The 19,966-nt window shown below is 37.4% G+C and overlaps 1 protein-coding gene across 9 annotated transcripts in view; it reads left to right on the forward strand.

Moving 5' to 3' along the window:
• Positions 1-19,966, forward strand: part of SUGCT (succinyl-CoA:glutarate-CoA transferase) — a 777,770-nt gene that overhangs the window by 317,047 nt on the left and 440,757 nt on the right. For all 9 annotated transcript variants that reach the window (XR_012132408.1, XM_073239072.1, XM_073239068.1 and 6 more), the window contains exon 11: positions 6,276-6,373. Coding sequence is in view for 8 of the 9 variants with exons in the window: in XM_073239072.1 (XP_073095173.1) it covers positions 6,276-6,373 (98 nt within the window). In the remaining variant the exon portion in view is untranslated. The remainder of the gene's footprint in view (positions 1-6,275; positions 6,374-19,966) is intronic.

Raw genomic sequence — 19,966 nt, forward strand, 5'->3', positions numbered from 1 at the left:
GAATATTATTCAGCCATAAAAAAGAAATCCTGCCATTGGTGACAACATGGATGGACTAAGTGAAATAAGCCACTTGGACAAAGACAAATACCATACAATTTCACTTATTTGTGGAATCAAAAAATAAAACAAAATGAAATGAACAAAATAGCAGTAGACTCATAGACACTGAGAAGTGACTGGTTTGTGCCATGGGTGAGGGGCTCGCTGGGTGGGTGGGGAAGCTGAGGGGGATAAAGGGGCACAAAAATTATCAATCATAACATAAGCTGGTCACGGGGATAGTAGTACAGCAGGGAGAATATAGTCAATGATTCTGTAACATCTTCTTATGTTGACAGATAGTAACCACAGTAGTTGGGGTGAGGATTTAATAATGTGGGTAACTGTTGAACCACTGTGTTGTATACTTTAAACTATATAAGACTGTGTATCAACTATATTTCAATTTAAAAAATGTTGCTCCTCAGAAAAGCTTTAAAAAAAGGCCTTGGGTTCATTTAAATTAATTTAATGTTGAAGATATTCTGCATTTTTAGCATTGCCTAGACATCTTTTTAAAATGTGATGTCTTTACTCTTTATGTAGACTTTTGATCCTTTTTTAAATTTAAGCATGTAGGTTTCAGTTCAGTTTATCCAGTTCCAATCCCAGGAATATAATATATTTAAAGTTTTTATTTTTGTTACATGGAGGGGAGAGGCCTCACCTGTTGAGGATTTTTTTCTCTTATTGGGAGAGGTTTATTTTTTGTACTAACCATACTAGCATAAGCTTTCAGTTTTATGAAAGATGCATGTGAATTCCTTAGAAGAAACTTACTTATTGCAGTTAACTTATTATATACAAAAATTATTTATTACTGTGCCTCTTTTGTATGAGAGGTTAACGAGTACAGTCAAAAACCACAGCAAAGGGTGGCAAGTACCATGGAGAAGGTGACAAATGGAATAATTCCGATTGCAGGAAGGGCTGGAACATCTGAGGTGGGAAAGAGGGGAACTTTTATAATGGTGACTCTGAATAAGTGTAGAGAAAATTGATTCAAACATTTGATCTACGATCAAAGAATCTTTATTATGAACGGTCAATGTTAAAAATACGAAACATACGGAAGCTGTTGCCTGTGAAGTCATTTGCGTACTCTAGTGCAGAGATGTAAAAGCTAGTTCATTGCTATAAATGAGTACAGATTTTCTTCCTGGGCCATATGTTTTGGAGTTTTCTCTCTCCAGAAAGGGGATGGGTTTGAGGGAGAAATTACTAGTTGACATATTCTTCTCTGTTGAAAATAATTGCACTGAATTCTTTTTATTTTTGATTCATTACTGCTGATCAATTGGAAACTTTTGAACTTCCTCATAAATATCCATAAGAACACTTTTGAAAAAGATTTCTATTTCAAAGCAGACTATTTGCCATAAGTTTTAGTACTAAAATATGACTTATTGTTATGTTGTGCTATGACACATTTTATAAAAAGGAGACTATTGGAGAGCCTTGGAAAACTTGACCTTGTTTCTCCCATATGTGAGTTAGGAATGGTAATCCCTGTTGTGAGCCATTAAGACAATGTCTATAAAACTCTTTGAGATCCTCAGAAGCAGTTTTATGTGTACAGGATTCTAATGTTATTTACTTCATTTTCTAGGCATCTTGAACAAACATTGCAATCTCACTGATTTTTTCAACTTTCATAATTATGTCCTTACATGTCAACTTGTCCTAAAAACTTTCTCATCTGAAAGAAAATCTGTCTCCTTATTTTATTGCAACTTCCCCACTTCCATAGATGGTGAGTTTCTTCTAAATATTTTTTATTCAGATTTGGCCGTGACTTCGGGCCTTGTCATTCAGACTGGCCTCATAGGAGATGAGGTCCCCAGTTTTTGACAGTGAGCCTATCAAAATTGTGCTTTTGCCAGGTAAGGTCCATCAGTGAAAGACAGGGCAGCTCTTCCACCCAGGGAGAAATGTAGAAGTATTGCTTGTGATGAATGAGTAGAATTTACTTAGGCCTAATTTTTTTCCAAAATAGAAAGTGATATACTAGTTGACTAATACTTCTTAGTCATAGGGGATGGGTCCTATTAGGAATCTCTTATTGTTAGAAATTAGAGAACAAGAGCATTGGGGTTCAAGGCTTGGGGTTTAGAAATTCTTCTGCATATAAAGTATACTTTGGCATATAATAAATCCTATGTTTTGTTCCTTAACATGATGCAGAAGGGTAGAGAATGTGAGCATATGTAAGCTATTTTAAACTGATTGATGCCAACACTAATGGGTATTCCTATCTGAAGTACATAGACATCCTTTTAAAAGACATTTAGACTGAAATTTCTTTTATTGGAGGCAGTATGTCTTAGTTCTCAACTTTAGCATGCATAGGAAATCTCCTTGAGCCCTATTCCCAAAGATTTTGACTTAGTATGTCTGAGGTGGGACATAGGAAACTTCAGTTTTAATAAGCATTGTAGTTGATTTTGGGGCAGGTGGGCTAAGGACATTATAGCATATTTCTAAGGCATATTGTGAGTCCTAAACAAGTCAAGTGGCATCTGGCAAGGTATGTAATCTTTGCTAAACAGGCATCCTCCTGGTAAAATGAAGAGTATAATAACTATATTAAAATATAACTTGTGGGGTTTTGTACAAGCTAGACTGGATAAATGAAATAGTATAGTTCTGGCTCACAGTATGCCCTGAATAAAGGGCCTCTCTGAAAATTACATGTGGTGATTCTGGTTCTGGGTAAGAAGGACTAAGCATGCCTCTCCCTAGCCATTCCACTGAACACAGTGATAAAACCTGGACAGAATGCATGGGCCATCTATAAGAGGATTCTGAAAAGTAAGTAGTAGCAGGAGAGTTGGGGAAGAACCAGAATTTGAAGTACCTCTAAACTGACAATAAGTTTTCCGGTTTTCCCCTCTAGTTATGCCTTTGCATGGACACAGTGGAGCCTGAACCTAGAAGTGGGTGCCAGGGAACAAAGCTGAGCTCTGGGAGATGCCCTTCATTCCTGGTGCAAGGAGTATGAAAGTTAGCTGTTATATCAGACAGAGTGTGGTCATCTGTTTTTAACTCCTCTCCATTTTTTCATGCCCTAGCCTCCAAACAATCCTGTAGTGGCAGAAGCAGAGTAGCAGGAACTAAAACTCTGAAAAAGGAAATAACTTCTCTTTATTTCTGAGCTCTGATCCCCAAGGAGGGGTGAATCCTTCTTGCTTTTTTCTGTCCTCCCACTGCTTGGCCTCTGTCCTGAAAGTATGCTCTGAAGAGTGGGGTAACTAAAGGGGACCCCAGGGAAATGGGAAGAGATTGCAGAGAGGGAAAGCTTCAGAAAGTGATCTTTGAAGTTGTTTGTGAACTCCTGCGCTCACCCCTGAGTTGCGCATACACTGATCTGATCCTAATCAGTATGCCAAAGATGTTGAGAACTGAGTTAACAAATGGATGACTGCCCAGGCTGCAGCGTGACCACTAAGTGGGGGCACAGGTGGGATAGACTGGAATAGCAGTGCAAAGACTTTGAGAACTGAACCAACACTAGAACCAAAGCACACGGAAGGTGGGTTGCGACTTGCAGCCTGGACCTACCCAGGTCAACTGCTTGCTAAAAACAGTAACAATACGTATTTTCTGAAGGATTTAAACAAGACCCAGAGGCTCGTGATATAATATTCAAAATGTCCATAATATGATTCAAAATTACTTGGCATATGAAGAACGAGAACTTCTGTGAGAAAAGACAATCAACATCCATATTAAAATGACACAGATGCTGGAATTAACTCACAGACTTTAAAGCGGCCATGGTGAAAATGCTCCAACAAGCATCACAGACACTGTTGAAATAAACTGAAAAGTAGAATTGTGCTGCAAAGAAATAGAAGATATGAAGAAGGACCAAATGGAAATTCTAGGACTTAAAAATACCACCACCAAATAGACAAGAAACACTCCACTGGATGAGCCCAGTAGCACAAGGGAGATGCCAAAGGTAGCAAACAGTCAAGGAATGTGAAGCTAGATAAATAGAATTATTCAGTCTGAACAACAGAGATGAAAAAAAAATAGTCTCCTCCACAAAAATTTTTAAAAGAAAGAAATAACAGATTTCCAGGGACCTGTGGGACAATAACAAAAAGTCCAGTATATAAGTCATAATCCCAGAAGGAGAGGATAAAGATTGCATGCTCAAAAAAATATGAAATAATGGTTGAAAACACCCCAAATCCAGTAAAATTTGGTAAAAACCTATAGATTTAATGGTTTCAGTAACCCTCAAACAGGATATGCTTAAATACTTCCACATCCAACTTATCAAAATCTTACTGCTAAAAACTGAAGACCAAGAAAAAAATTTTGAGAGCACCCAGAGAAAAATGATGTTTTACCTATGGAGGAGTGATCCCCCAGCTGGCTGCCAATTTCTTGTCAGAAACTACAGGGTGAAGTGACACAACATGTTTATAGGACTGAAAGGAAAGAACTGTCAACCCAGAATTCTGTATCCAGTAGAAATGTCCTCAAGAAGTACAGGTTGAGCAAAGCCATTCTCCAATCCCTCTTTACCATCCTTTTTGAACAGACACAGGCTTCATTATTTCTTTTAGGTTAAATAGTGTCTCCCTGGACTAGGTCTCATTTATTTAGTGCTTAATATGGGAAGTGCTTTCACTTACATTGTTTCGTTTTATCCTAGACAGCACTTTTTTTCAAGTACCTAAACAATGGTTATGATCAGAGCCCTTGAAGCAATCTCTGAGGAAAGATTTTGAATGCTGGCTGAAGGTGGAGGGAGAATTACTTTGACCTGCTGTTTTACACCAACTTACAAAGAGAAAAGAGCGTCAATAAGTCAAAATCAGAGAAGGACCCAAGAGGCCATCCCAGTTACCACTGAGTGCAGTCACTGAGTAGGTTTTAAGATAGTTCATGGTATATTCTGGGTGAGGCCAGATTTATAAATTTAACCTGTGATTTAGTGAGGGCACTTACTTTTTCTTTAAGTGACTTACTCTTAGGGAGAGAGGGTCAAATTTCTGGACAAGTCTTCTGGGCAAGCTAGAGGCCACTTCTGGGATCACATTTGGTGACAAGGAGGTTTTTAGAAAGGGCACTGTATATGGTGTCCCTTTTTAAATTCTGGGAGAGTCATGGTATCTTTATTATCCCTGAAGGAAATGAATAAGTGAAACATGCAAAAGAGAAATCATACCATTGAGACACTCTCTCTTTTCTAGGGAATCTTCTCTACTTCTCTCTCCTTTGTAAGATGATTAATGAATTGATTTTATTTAAACTGTGGGAAAGAAACAAAACCATTAAATGTTTATATTTAAAGAAAACTCATTAATAGAGATAGTGAAACTTTCTGTAGGCCACATGGCCTGCCCCTAGCCCCTAAATGCTGCTTTTGACTTTACTACACAATTGCCAAACACTGCCTCCACACATTCTTTGTAAAACTTCTTTTCCATTCCAAATTCACTTGGTACTTTCATTATGGACTTGTTAAAATTGCAAGATGTCCAAAGGGACTTGCAAGATAGATTTTCTCTTTTTTGAGGAAGAGTAAAAGAGGAAATATATAAAAGCATTTCTGTTTGTTATTCCTCCAGGGAGACATATTAAAGAAAAAATAGTGACACTTCTATCGGAAGAATGTCTTTTAATTTGACATTGTTTTAACTGTTAGCATTTGGGGCAAATGTATATGCTTTTCCTTTATTTTAGCACCTTGTACAACATCCTGGGCAGTACTACTGGGACAGATAACATGATTTTATTTACATGTGGAACAAATAAGTGAATATACCTACAAAATATATGATTATGGTCTCCGTGCAAGTGCAAACATACACTTACAATATTGGTTCTCAGAATTAAATCAGTTTTACCCAGTTTTGTAGCTCTCTCCTTACTCCCTTTGGACAAGACTTATTGTGGGAATCTGATAACTCTTTTCCTATATTCTCATATAAAGCCATGAGACTTATGGTGGGGGTCTGTCAATTCTTTTTCTGTGCTCCCAGATGTAGGCTCATTGCTTAAATGTAGAAAACCTCTTATAAAATGACAAACCCAGCCTATAGTATTATCTATCCTAATTGCATAGCCTGGCCGCCTATATCCCTTTGTTCAGAAGTATAAAAACCAGAAAGAAATAGTCTTGGAGTGGGAGTGGTAGGCCCTGAACACTAGCACCCACAGGTAGGTAATTGAAAAACTTGTGATTACACATCAAAACTATTTTTCCCTTTTAGATCTTGAATTTGCCTGAACTGACTGATGATTCCAAATATAAAACTAACCACCTTCGGGTTCAGAATAGAAAGGAGCTTATTAAAATACTATCTGAACGGTAAGCTTGGATGTGCTGTTTAAACATTTAAGAATTAATATGTCATTAGCATTTAGCTGGTGTGTTGTTTTGTTCTTTTTTGGTTTATTTAGATCAACTTATAATTATCTGCCATTTCACAAAATTGCTTAGTGGAAAGCTATTTTAAAGCTATGTTTTTTCTTGTTTGAAAGTATTTTATATTTCATATTAGGCATCAAGTCATCACAATGATATAAGTAGGAAAGTCACAGTGACTTGAATTAAGTCACTTGTCTATGGTGTGTGTCCGGGTTTAGTCTAAGTACTAATGACAACAATAATAAGAACAATTATACTTTAACATTATTTTTTTACCTTTACTGTGTAAAATGCTCTACATACCTGGTTTCATCTAACTCTTTTAATCATCCTATGAGGTAAATTCTATTATTCCCATTTTATAGGTAAGTAAACTGGGACAAAGGGAAATTAAGTAAAGAGTTCATTGGCTTTTCTGAGTCTCTGTTTTGAAGTTTGTCATGATGATGTTTTGAATATACAAGATTGTGGTATGGGTCATCAAGGATTAATGCTCATAATTAGGGTATTTGATTTCCAAATTATTCCACTCATGTTGGGCTATGCTTTTGCCAAAACCTGTACCAATTTTTCAAGTTTGAGATCCCTATCAGTTTCACTTTTGTGTATGTCTGAATTTGTGAAATCTGTAGAAATAGGCTGTGTGTTTTTTGCAGATCTAAATGCCCACTGAGTTGTTTTTCAGTATGGAACATTTGCTCTCATCATGCCAGCAAAGTACTTCTGTTCAAATCCCATATATTATCTTTTGAAAGATACTATTTTTTATGTATTTTTATGTAGTGTGTATCAAAGTCATTCGAAAATAAAGTTCTGTAATGTAATTTTCATTTCTGTACCCTTTGTATTTGGGGATCTGTATGTGAGTCAATATTCATTACCTACTTGCTCTTTCCTGGATTTTAAGCACTTCTCTGCAGTGCCTATATATCCTCCATGTGTCAAATGTCCTTCAGTCAATGGGGGCTCTGTGTGTGGGGTGATATGCAGAGAATAGGGGAATAAGCACTGGGCTCCCCTTTCCTGGTCATTAGTTAAATATAACTCTGATTCTACCACAAAGTTTAAAAGCCCTCAAACATTAACCTTTCTCCACATGAGAATTGGCCATTTATTTCTGCCTTTTGCCTCTTTGCCTCTCAAGCAGTCTTTAATTCATTTCATCCATTGATATGACTTTTTCCTTTCACACCATGGTTACCAAGTTTCAATAATAGGCACTTGTGAGAACCTTATCAAAAAGCTCTTTGATAGTCTAAATAAATCATATCCATGCTGTGAGAAGAGTGGACCCAAGAAAAATACAAAACCTAGGCAGATACAAGTGTCATCTTGTTATTTAGTTGCCAGCACTTTCATAACTTCGGGAACCACAAAGTTACTTAGTTTCCTATGTCCAAAAACTTTTATTCCTTGCTAAAGTCTGTTACAGAATTTTGTGGCAGAAAGACTTTTATTGGCAACTGTGATAGATTAATTTCTGTTTTCACTCTTTGGGGTGAATTAAATGATCTGTCACTTTCTTCTTTCTACCCTTATATATACAGAAGTGGAAATATCAGCATTTTGGAATCCATAATGTATTTATGTCTTTGTCCAGACTTAATAAGGAATCAAACTACAAGGAAGAGACTAGGGGGTATTCTTTTATTTTTTATTTTTTATTAAGGTATCACTGACATACATTCCTATGAAGGTTTCACAAGAAAAACAAATTGGTTGCTACATTCACCCATATTATCGAGTCCCTCCCATACCCCATTGTAGTAACTGTCCATCAGTGTAGTGAGATGCCACAGAGTCACTACTTGTCTTCTCGGTGCTACATTGCCTTTAGAGGGTATTCTTAAGAGAGGAAATTTGATAGGGGAGGTCACATCATCAAAGGTCCGGCTGTGAGAGCACAGACCACAGAGAGGTTTGTGACTTCCCAGAGGCCAGCTTGCCTGCTCTCTTGGGCCAGCGTGTTGACATTTTTTGGTGCTCTCTTGTGGTAGCTGCAGTTCTTCAGTCTCTTCCAGTCGCAGTCTCTTCTCCATGGTGGATCAAACAGTGAAGACCAGGGAAGCCTGGGATGTGATTCATTCTGATTCATAACCTGTCGTTTGTTTTTCTGAAAAATGCCACTGGATTCATTAGTCCTGTTCAGTGCTTGGCTTTCAGAAATCTCTGAATGTTTTAAAATTTGTCATTTTCATTATATGAATCTATATGTTTTCTCCAATATTCAAAATGTCTCGTGGCCCGCTATTAGTTATGGAATTAAATCTGGCCTTTTTACTCTGACACCATCGTCTTTCACAATCTGATGAGACCTCTCCTTTCCACCTTTTCCCAATATAAAGCCCCTGCAACAGCCACACTTCCATTTAGTGTCTCTTGACCTCCCTCCAGACTTACCATTATTCTGAAACATAGCTGTGTTTCAGGGTCAGTTCTATTAGCTTCATGAAAATATCCTTGAATGTCTCTATTTGAGTTCTCAGGCAGGTGACAGCACCTATAGAAAAGAAGGTGCCCTTAGCATCTGCCCAGCCTGTTGGTTACCCAACAAACAAAATCAGCATCAGTTGTTGGGAATGGTATTGTTAAAGGTCTGCTTAGCTCATTGCTCCTTCCCTTTCACAGCGATCTTAGAACTTGCGTGTCATAGACACCTTAGCTCCCAACCACAAAAGGAGACAGGGAGAAAGGAAGGAGAAGAGCCAGCATCACTTGGTGCCACGTACCTAGCAGGAAAGCATTATTCTTCCCATTTTATAGATGAAAATTCTGAAGTGTGGCGAGTTTAGTCTCAAGGGTAGACACATAGGGAACAGCTTGTTAAAAATAGGATTCTACAGTCTGTGCCTTTTCCATAGGATTCTGCCTCCCTGAAGTGGTCCATGAAAAGTTACCGTGGCCATGTTTGTGTATTCACTCAATAAGTATTTATTGAGCAATGGGGACAGAGAAGTAAATGAAACAAAGTGGGTGGAAAATAATGCAGGGAAGGGAAATGAGCCCTGAAAGTTGGGTGTGAGGCTGGCTATTTCATTTAGGCTGATCAGGAAGGGCCTGTCTGATAAAGTGACATGGAGCAGATTCCTGAAGGAGATGAAACAGACCAGCAGACACCTGGGGGAGCTTTCTAGGCAGTGGTGCGAGGTTGGGAGTTTAAGGAGAAGCAAGGAAGTGCCTGGAGCTCCGTGACCAAGAGGAAGGGGCAGGTGGGTCCAGAGAGAGTGGGGGAGGTGGCAGGCAAGTGTTGTTCTAAAAGTTATGAGAGACTTTATGATTAAGTAGTTTCTTAAACTTGTGAAATAAAGGAAATTTTTTGAGTCATAAGTTTGCTCCTCAGAAACTTCCATTTTCTTTTTAACCTGAAGAGGCATTTTTTCGCCCCTTAGTTATTGAGCTGTAATCAATGTTAAACATTGTATCAAGTTAAGGTGTAAAATACAACGATTCAATATATATGTTGTATTAAGTTAAGGTGCAAAAAAAAAGATATAACAATTTGACATATATATATTAAAATGATTGCACAATGTTTAGTTAACATCCTTCACCTCACAGAGTTAAACATTTTTTCTTGTGATGAGAACGTTTAAGATCTCTTCTTAGCAACTTTCAAATATACAATACAGTACTGTTAGCTGTAGTCAAAAATGTTCTGTGAAATTCATAGCCATTTTTGAAAGTGCCTACCAGAAATGTCAATTACTTACCTCACTTTGCTATTCTTCTTGCTAAATACAGTTTGATGCTACTCTCTGGGAGCGCTCAGACGCACTCCAGAAGGCAGCTGCATGCTTCTGTCATCAGCTGAGTTTTCCACCGCCAGTTCTCAAGTGCTCTCAGGTGTTACTGTTCTCCAGCCATGGCTGTGAGTGAAGTTTTTTTTTTTTTTTTTTTTTAATTTAAAAGTGGAGCTCTTGAGCTTACCAGGGTGTTGCTGAAAGCCTGTTTACCCAGCTGCTAAGATGGAAAAGAGGCACAGCAAAAGTGTGTTAAAAGTCCCCAGCTAAAACACAGAAGAAGAGATGTAATAGAGACTAATCAGGGGCCTGTTAGAGCAAACCTCTTCCTTGCGGTGCTAAGGAGCAATGGTCTCCTAAAGCGTGTGCTGCCCCCACACCTGATCAGTGTCTTTGCTGTAGTTAGGGCCTCAAGGGAGAGACTGAAGCCATGATGCCTACTGAGGAAGAGAAGGATAAAGGAGATGTATTATTAGTTGGGGAGAAATAATAGGAAGACGTGAAGTGAGGATGAAGAAAAAGAAATGATGGAAGAAATAGAAAACAATTCATTTTCTTCTTCCCCTTTCCTTCCTTCACTAACATTATTGGCCACTGATGTGTGTCCTTGCCCTGCAGATTATAGGATGAAAAAAGGATGGGGTCTGGGCTCTTGAGGAGCTCATGGTCTAATCAGGAAAACAAAGAAGTAAAGCAGTGATTTAAATAGTGGGGGTGAGTGCCAGAGTGAACATGGGGCGCAAACAGGGAGGTGTGCAAGTCAGGGACTCTTCCTGAGGATGGTGCTGCCTGAGGTGAGTCTTGAATGGACAAGTAGAATTAGGTAGGTGAAGAAAAAAGCTCAAAGGGGGAAATCTCGAACTAAGTGTAAATTTATAGGGAGAAAAAAATACATAAAGAAAAACAAAGTAGCTTGGAAAGGAACTGATGACGACTTCTAAACTGCTCTTGGAAGAATGCTACATGTTAAGCAAGTGTATGTCAGTGTAGTCCTGGTGAGGGAATTGGTAAAAAGTTGGTTAAACTAAGTTGTCATAAAGAAAACTAACAGTGTAAGGTAAATTTTCCTCTTAAAGTGCTGTGGCAATTCCTTTAGTAAAACAGTTATTTTTGGTTTTGAAACATCTTATTTTTCTTAGGTTTAGGATGTAATATTGAATATTCACTTATTTTCAGAGTTTACTATATGAAATACTGTGAAATCAAATGCCCTAGATCAGCACTTTTCAAACAGGTGCTAAAGAAATATTTGTTGAATTAAATCAAGGGTTTATTAAGGAGTTTCATCTGTTCAGATCACTTCCAAAATTTGGTGTCAGATTATTTTTAGTACTCTTGTTCATAATTTGGGAGAGTTGGACCTGAACCATGTTTTTGGCTGTTGGTGGAGAGGTTATTATGTCAAACGTGCCCAAATATAATGTTAATTTTCAAAACTGGTATCTCGGAACCATCAGGCAAACTTGGTCATCCCACTTTTTCTGCCTAGGTCTTTCAGGGACTTGCCATAGCTTTGCGGATAAAGTTTAAACTGTTTGCCTTAACAGATGCAGTCGCATCTCTCACCTTGTTACTGCAGAACCACTTGCAGCTCCTTACAGTGTGACCCTGTCTTTTAATCCTTAGTGAAATGCCATGACTTGCGGGAAGATGCTAAGTGCAGGAGCTTCCTGTCCCCCTGGCTGCTACTTGTCCTTCAACACAGGGAGCTTTTCCCACCTGTCTCGTCTAGTGTATGCAGCTCCTCCTGTGCTGTTGCATCAAAGCAACCATTGTACTCAACTGTCAGCCGTTGTTCTCCTTGACAAGACAGTAGATTTCCTAATGCAGAGGCTTTTTTTTTTTTAAAGACTTAAATTTTTTTAGCACAGTGTTAGGTTCAGTGCAAAGTTGAGTGGAAGGACAGGGAGTTCCCTTACGCTCCCTGCCCTCACACATGCACAGCCTCCCCACTATCAGCATCCCCACATACCGACGTTCATACAATTGATGAACTTACATTGACACATCATAAGGAAATATGTTCTTTTTGATTCTTATTTGTAGTGCTTATTTGGGTTTCTGGCACTCAGTAAGAGTTCTTTCAGTTAATGAATGAATGAACTAATGAGGGGCAGAGCTATCCAAGTGTGGCAGAACTGGCCAAAGGGAACAGAGGGGAGTTTCCCAATGTCAGGTCAAAATAAAAAGAGGAGAGTAGTGGTAGCCAGAAATGAGAACTTTTTCTCAAGTCACCTAGGAGGCCTATGTTATGACCACAGAATGTCAAAAGGCCAGAATTTGGGAGCAGTGTTGTCTTCCTGTCAGTAACTCTGATATTGAGCAATTCCTCTGATTACTCTGAGCCTTTAGTTCTCATGTATATGGTGCACATAACAATACCTACATCATAGTGAGAATTAGAAAACAGAACAGGTATGAAAGCAGCTGGTATGATGCTCAGAATCCAACAGGGCTTGGATCCTCAAGAACTGTAACCTGTAGGTCCCCAATTTTATACCATTGGAGTTCTCCTAAATCATTGTTTTGCTCATGAACCCCACGTTCTTGAGAGATTTTTCTCTCCCAAACTGTTAAATATTGTATGAATTAACTTCCACAGTCTTTATTTAATAAATTCTATTTAATTGCCGATCAAATCCTGATTACGATGATATAACTAGTATTATTGTACTGATTTGATTTAATGCTAGCAAAAGTAAAGCATGGCATTCTAGTTGGCATGTATGGCCTTGTTGCAACTAAGTAAATAATTTCTGTTCAACGTTTTTGAAAAATTAAGAACAGCTCGCAGACTTAGGGAATACATTTAAGTTTGTACTGCATTCTTAATAAAGGCTATTAATAGTGCTTAGTTTTTTTTAAACCAAAAATGTGGACCTTACTAGCTCGTATTCTATTTCCTGTCCTAAGACACTGTTTCTCAGTGTGGCAATGAATTTGGAACTTTTGAACACTCCGTTTAAGTTATTCCTTGCATTTGTAGCTGTACTCTCATAAAGAATGAAACGCTTTTGTGTGTTCTTTAGTTGTTACAATGTGTTAATAGCCTCCATGAAATGCTTCAACCAGGGTCTTTGGACTCTTTCATAAAATACATCCATGAGTTCTCCTGGGTCATTTTTATGGTTAAGTTTTTTAACATTTTAATTGATGCCTTTGGCCTTCCTGAAAGCTGTTGACTTTACTTTTCTGTTAAATAGCATCTATCATTTCCTTAATTTTTATTTTTAGTAGAAAATAAAGCTATGCTATATTTCTCACAGCTACCTGTCTCTTGCCCCTTTTCTTAAATCCCCACTTCAGTCTCCCATCCTACCTTCCTTCTATGGCCCTGTCTTCCCATCCTTAACCTGTCTTTTCACAATCGAACTGTTTTAAAATGAAATCACAAATGGGTATTATGTATCATTTCCTAATTGGGTTTCACTTGTTTGCATAAAGGCTTCATTGAACCAGTGATTTGCTTAGAGAACAGGGAGGATTTTATCAGTGGCCACCTTTATGAGAATTTAGAAGGGCTGGAAGGAACCTCTCTTCCACAGAACATAACCATTCCTTACACATAGTTGGCTGATTTTAGAGATTCTGCAGTTAGAGATTTTTTTTTTACTTTTTTGGCTCAAAAGTTTGTCCACACTTAAGCTTCAAACAGCACAGGGAGAGTTAAACCTTGACCTTTTATTCCTCAGTGTAAATAAGACTGTTTCCTTAGACTAGAGTTTAACGTGCAGGCAGTGGAGAAATTTTCAAAGCACTGGCTGCCTAAGGTGGGTGAAGAATGGAATGAAAGGCGGAGAGCAGTCAGGAGCCCCTGAGATGAAGTTCAGCTCACTGACACGTTTGCCAGGGCTGGGAGGCTATGCAAGTCTCTTTTAACTCAGAGTAATTCTTCCCCTCTCTAAAACTAGCAACCATTGACTTTCCCATGTCTACATGCTTTTAATATACATAGAGAAACATTGTTTTCTCCCTCTGAAACTTTTTTGTTTGTCTAATATTCTCTTTTCCATATGATCACATTAAAAAATCTCTCTGCTGGCCTATTTTTTCCCCCTGACTTCTATTAGTATCTTATGAGGCTGCAATTCATGTGATTTATATATATCCTCAACTTACATACTTAGTTTATTGTAACCTCCACCTAACCTCTTATAATGCTTTGAATCATATCATTGCAGGTTTATCTGGGATTTGATGCAGGGGGCTGATTTGGATAAATGGGTCTGATGTGTGGTGAGGGTCGCATTTGTTTTCTTATGCATTCCATGGCAGCTCTGCCATTATCAGCTCATAGATGGTCCCTTGTAAAATGTCTATATTTTATGTGGTACATTTTCTAAATGTTGGTTATTTGGAGATAGAATTAAGTGGCTCTGTGTTGTTACTATAAAATCAGCCTGGAGGAAAGAAGAATGAAAGAAATACAGCCCTGGAATGTATCCTTTTGGCTTACAGAATGCAAAGAGAACTGCTGTAACTCCAAACAAGCTCCTCGTGACCAGGGTTCTTTCCACCCTGTTAAGAGAATTCTTTGTGACTGAGAATCAAATGATGTCTTTAAGTGAGTCAGGATGGAATGGAATGTCATCCCACTCCTCCCCCCATCCCCATTTTTTTTTCCAGGAGAGCTATAAACCATTCCACACTGCCTTTTAGTAGAAAGAATTAGATGATAGTGGTGGGATATTTATATGTATGTGCAGCGGGGCTGATGGTGGGAGGGAGTCCAGTAAACCCTGTTTCCCTGGACAAAACATTTAATACCCTCGTTTATCCATTGGAACTTAATGTATGTTTTTAGATTTATAGAATGTTAAGAGTCCTAAACACTTGGGGAGCTGGATAGAACTTTGGCTGTCAGTGAACCTAACCCCTTCCTAAGTGTAAGCACTTAGAATTTAATAGCATCATGGCTAGAGGTCTCTTGAAATCGCTAGCAATCTCTAGCTTTGTGGGAGATTCCACAAAGCCAATTCGAAAGGCCTTCCTTTTGGGAGGGTATAGGCACAGCTCTCCAGAATTTCCTGGCTGACCTTGTTTTGATCTTGATTTTTGAATTGGATAGAGAATCTGGAGTTTGACTCGCCCTCCTGACACTCTGGTCTGCCCCTCAGACTCTCAGACTCATTTCCGCCCTGCCCAATTTCCTGTGTGCCTTGGCTTAGACTGTGTTCTGTTCTGCAACTACTTTGCCTCCACGTGGGTTCTGTTCTCTCCCCTCTTAGCCTTGGCTTTCCAGCATACGTAGGTCTTTCTTGGGTCTTTGATCTTACATCAACTGATGTTTCTAGTAAGAGCTGACTCCACCTCTTTCTAGTGCTGACAGCTGACATCCCTGCTAAGTCTTGATTTCCACCAGCTGTCCAGAATCCTGGAACATTCTCTAGTGACTAGCTGTTCCTGACCATCTTCACCTGGACAATCAATGGTAGTTTTGGCAAACTGCTCACTAATTTCAATGCCAGACTGAACCTACTTTAGTTCCTGCTTAACATGTTTTTCCTGATATCACACAGCTAGTTGATGAGGCTCAAATTGGAATCTCATTATCAATGTCTTTGCCACAGTACTCATAGAATGATTGCTTATTTCCCTTTTTTCTAACTAAAAATTTTATGTTTGCAGTAATCCAGGTCAGGAAAAGAAAATGAGTGGATGTTCTGCACTCCCCTCACCCTCACTTACATACACATAACATACACACACAGCTTGTAATCGTTAAATTTATAAATTTACATTATCCTTTCTTAATGATTTTTTTCCTCTATTGTGAATTGTTTTTCTTTTCTCATTTGCTAACTTTGGGAAAAGAAAAACCCAGACATTGGAATGTCTGAGTTTATTTAAGTCTCAGTACTCTGTTCAATTTAATGAAGGGGAACAAAAAAGGAAAATCTGAATGCTGGCTTGGATCTTTGTGGCTCTGGGATTGCCCTTTTTGGTGGCCATTGATATATACTATATTTGGAAAATAAGAGTAATGGATTATTCCAAGTATTTTTAAACATGTCAAAGTATAGAAATAAATATTTCTAAAACATAATTGTTATGTACTAATGTAACATGCTATTTTCTAAAATAGATAAATTTAAAAAGGACTTATTTAGTATATTTAATGAGGTGGCACTAGTAGATATATGTCACACGGCATACCTTGTGTCTTGCCAATGGCACATTCACTACGGATTCAGTGAGACCAAGGAATGACAATGGAATGTTCTTGGAGTAAAAGGGTTTATTACCTGCTTTATTCTCTCAGTCATAGGTTGAGCACTAGAATCACCTCTGCATCCAACAGTCTACAGGTTTATAATCCTCCTTTCTCTGCCTCCACCCAGAGCACTGGGCAGAGCTCTTTATATAGTGACTCAGTCAGTAATACTCCTTATTGCCTGTGAGTTTGGAAGCAGTGACCTAGAAGCAGGTCAGTTACATCATCAAATAGTTTAGGTTCAGGTGAGGATCCTGGCCATAGGAACCCCAACTTTCCCCACACCTTGCTAATAGCATATATTCTTTTCTAGTGTCTATGGAATATTTACACTGATTGCAGACTAGGCTACACAGAAAATCTTAGCAAATTTCAAAAAATAACTGACTACAATGAAATATTCTAAAAAAATAACAATTCAAATGTACAAGCATAGATATAAATATAAAACACCACACAAGCAAAAAATTTTTAAGTGGGATGAAAAATTTAAAATCTTTGTTAACTATGTGGTATAGCAAACCTCCTAAAACTTAACACTTTCAAACAGGTCGGTAAACTTTTTTTATAAAGGACTAGAAAGTAAGTACTTTAGGCTTAGTGAACTCTATGGTCTCCATCCTGGTATAGCCAGATAGGAGCCTGAGACAGTACTTAAATGAGTGTGACGGCATTCCAATGGAACTTTCTTTATGAACTCTGAAAGTTGAATTTCATACAGTTTTCATGTGTTAGGACATACTACTCTTTTGCTTTCTTGCAACCATTTAAAAATACAAAATCCATTTTTTGAAATGAGAGTTCATAGGTAATTACTCTCTTAACTTTCCTCTGTATCATACAGCAGTATGAGCTGTAGTCAGCATGGTGTCTGTTATCTGCCTATGACTAACTGGTGGTTTGTATCTGTTGACCATCTTCCTCTAATTCCTTCTCCCCCTTCCTCTGTCTCTTGGTAACCACAAGTCTGATTCTTTTTCTGTGAGTTTGGTTTTTTTTGATGTGTGTTGGACTCCTCATATAAGTGAAAGCATATAGTATTTGTCTTTCTCTGATTTATTTCACTTCTCATAATGTCTTCCAGGTCCATCCATGGTATTGCTGCAAATAGTAGGATTTTATTTTTTATTGTTGATTAGTATTCTGTTCTCTCTTGTTATGTGTGTGTGTGTTTTCTTTTTATCCATTTATCCATTGATGGACACTTAGTTTGTTTCCACGTCTTGGCTCTTGTAAACAATGCTCTGAACATGGGGGTGCAGGTATTTTTTTGAGTGAGTGTTTTCCTTTCCTTTTGTCATATTTCTAGAAATGGAATTGCTAAATAATATAGTAGTTCCATTTTTAATTTTTTAGGATACTTCATACTGTTTTCCACTGTGGCTATATTGATTTACACCCCACCAACAGTGCATAGATTCCCTTTTCTCTACATCCATGCCAACATTTATCTGTTGTCTTTTTGGTGATGCCTCTTCTAATAGGCATGAAGTGTGTGGTTTTAATTTGCATTTCTCTAATGACTAGTGATGTTGAGCATCCTTTCATGTGTCATGTAACTGCTGGCCTTTTGTATATGTTCTTTGGAGAAATGTCTATTCAGGTCCTTTGCCCATTAAAAAATTTTTTTTTTGCTATTGAGTTGTATGAGTTCTTTATATGTTGTGGATATTAACTTCTCAGATGTATGGTTTGAAAGTATTTCTTTCCATTCTATAGGTTGCCTTTTTATTTTTTTTGATGGTTTCTTTTGCTGTGCAGAAGCCTTTTAGTTTGGTATAGTCCCACTTGTTCATTATTTATTTTGTTGCTTGTGCTTTATGTTTCATATCCAAAAAAATCATTACCACGACCTATGTCAAGGAGCTTTATTCCCATGTTTTCTTTTAGGAGTTTCACAATTTCAGGACTTTCATTTAAGTCTTTAATCCATTTTATGTTAATTTTTCTGAATGGTATAAAATATAGGTATAGTTTCATTCTTTCACATGTACATATGCAATTATCTAAGCACCATTTATTGAAAAGACTATCGTTTCTTCATTGAGTATTGTTGGTTTCCTTGACAAATATTAATTGACAGTATATGATTGGGTCTATTTCTGGGAGTGTGATTCTGTTCCATGGTCCATTTATTTTTATGCCAGTACCAAACAATTTTGATAACTGTAGCTTTATAATATAGCTTGAAATTAGGAAGTGCTTTGTTCTACTTTCTCAGAATTTCTTTGACTATTTGGGATATTTTGGTGGCTCCTTATAAATTTGGGGAGTATTTCTCCTATGTCTGTAAAAAATACCAAAATGCCATGAAATCTTGTTAGGGGTTACACTTAATTCATAGTTTTTGGTAGTATTGAGATTTTAACAATATTAATCTTCCAGTCTATGAACATGGGATACCTTCCCATTTATTTGTATCTTCTTCAGATTTTTTCATCAGTGTCTTGTAGTTTACATAGTAGAGATCTTTCACCTCCCTTATTAAATTGATACCTAAGTATTTTATTGTTTTTGATTCTGTTGTAATAAGATCAGTTTCTTTATTTCTTCAGAAAAATGCACTGTTAATGTATAAAAGTGCTACTGATTTTTGTATGTTAATTTTATATCCTGTAACTTTACTGAATCTGTTGATCTAATAGTTTTTGCTTGAGCCTTTAGCTTTTTCTACATATGACATCATGCCATCTGAAAATACAGATAATTTTACTTTTTCCTTTCCAATTCTGACTTTTGTTTATTTTTTTTTTTGCCTGATTACTCTGGCTAGGACTTGTAGTACTATGTTGAATAAAAGTGGTGAGAGAGGGTGCCTTGGTCTTGTTCCTGACCTTAGAGGAAAAACTGTCAACCATTCACCATTGGGTATGATGTTAGCTGTGGGTTTGTCATATATGGCCTTTATTATATTGAGATACATTCCTCCTTTGCCTAATTTGTTGAGTTTTTATCATGAATGAATGTTGAATTTTGTCAAATGCTTTTTCTTTATCTATTGAGATGATTATATGAGTCTTTTCTTTCATTCTATTAATGTGATGCATCATGTTGATTTATTTGAGTATGTTGAACCATGCTTGCATTCCAGGGTTAAATTCCACTTAATTATGGTGTATGATCCTTTTAGTGTACTGCTGAATTTCGTTTGCTAGTATTGAGGATATTTGCATCTATTTTCATTAGGGATATTGGCCTGTGGTTTTCTTTTCTAGTAGTGTCTTTTTTTGGTTTTGGAATCAGGGTAATGCTTGCCTCTTAAATGAGTTTGGGAGTGTTCCGTCCTCATCAATTTTTGGAACAGTTTGGAAAGGATTGATATTAATTCTTCTTTAAATGTCTAGTAAAATTCAGCAGTGAAGCCATCAGTCCTGAGATTTCCTTTGTATTGAGGATTTTGGTTACTGATTTAATCTCCTTACTAGTAATTGGTCTATTTAGATTTTATATTTCTTCCTGATTCAGTCTTGGTAAATTGTATGACTCAAAAATTTCCCTTCTTTTAAGTTGTCCAGTTGGTGGCACATAGTTCATAGTAACCTCTTATGATTCTTTGAATTTGTATTATCAGTTGTAATG

The sequence above is a fragment of the Manis javanica genome, chromosome 6 (assembly GCF_040802235.1).
Source record: "Manis javanica isolate MJ-LG chromosome 6, MJ_LKY, whole genome shotgun sequence".
Taxonomy (NCBI): Eukaryota; Metazoa; Chordata; class Mammalia; order Pholidota; family Manidae; genus Manis; species Manis javanica.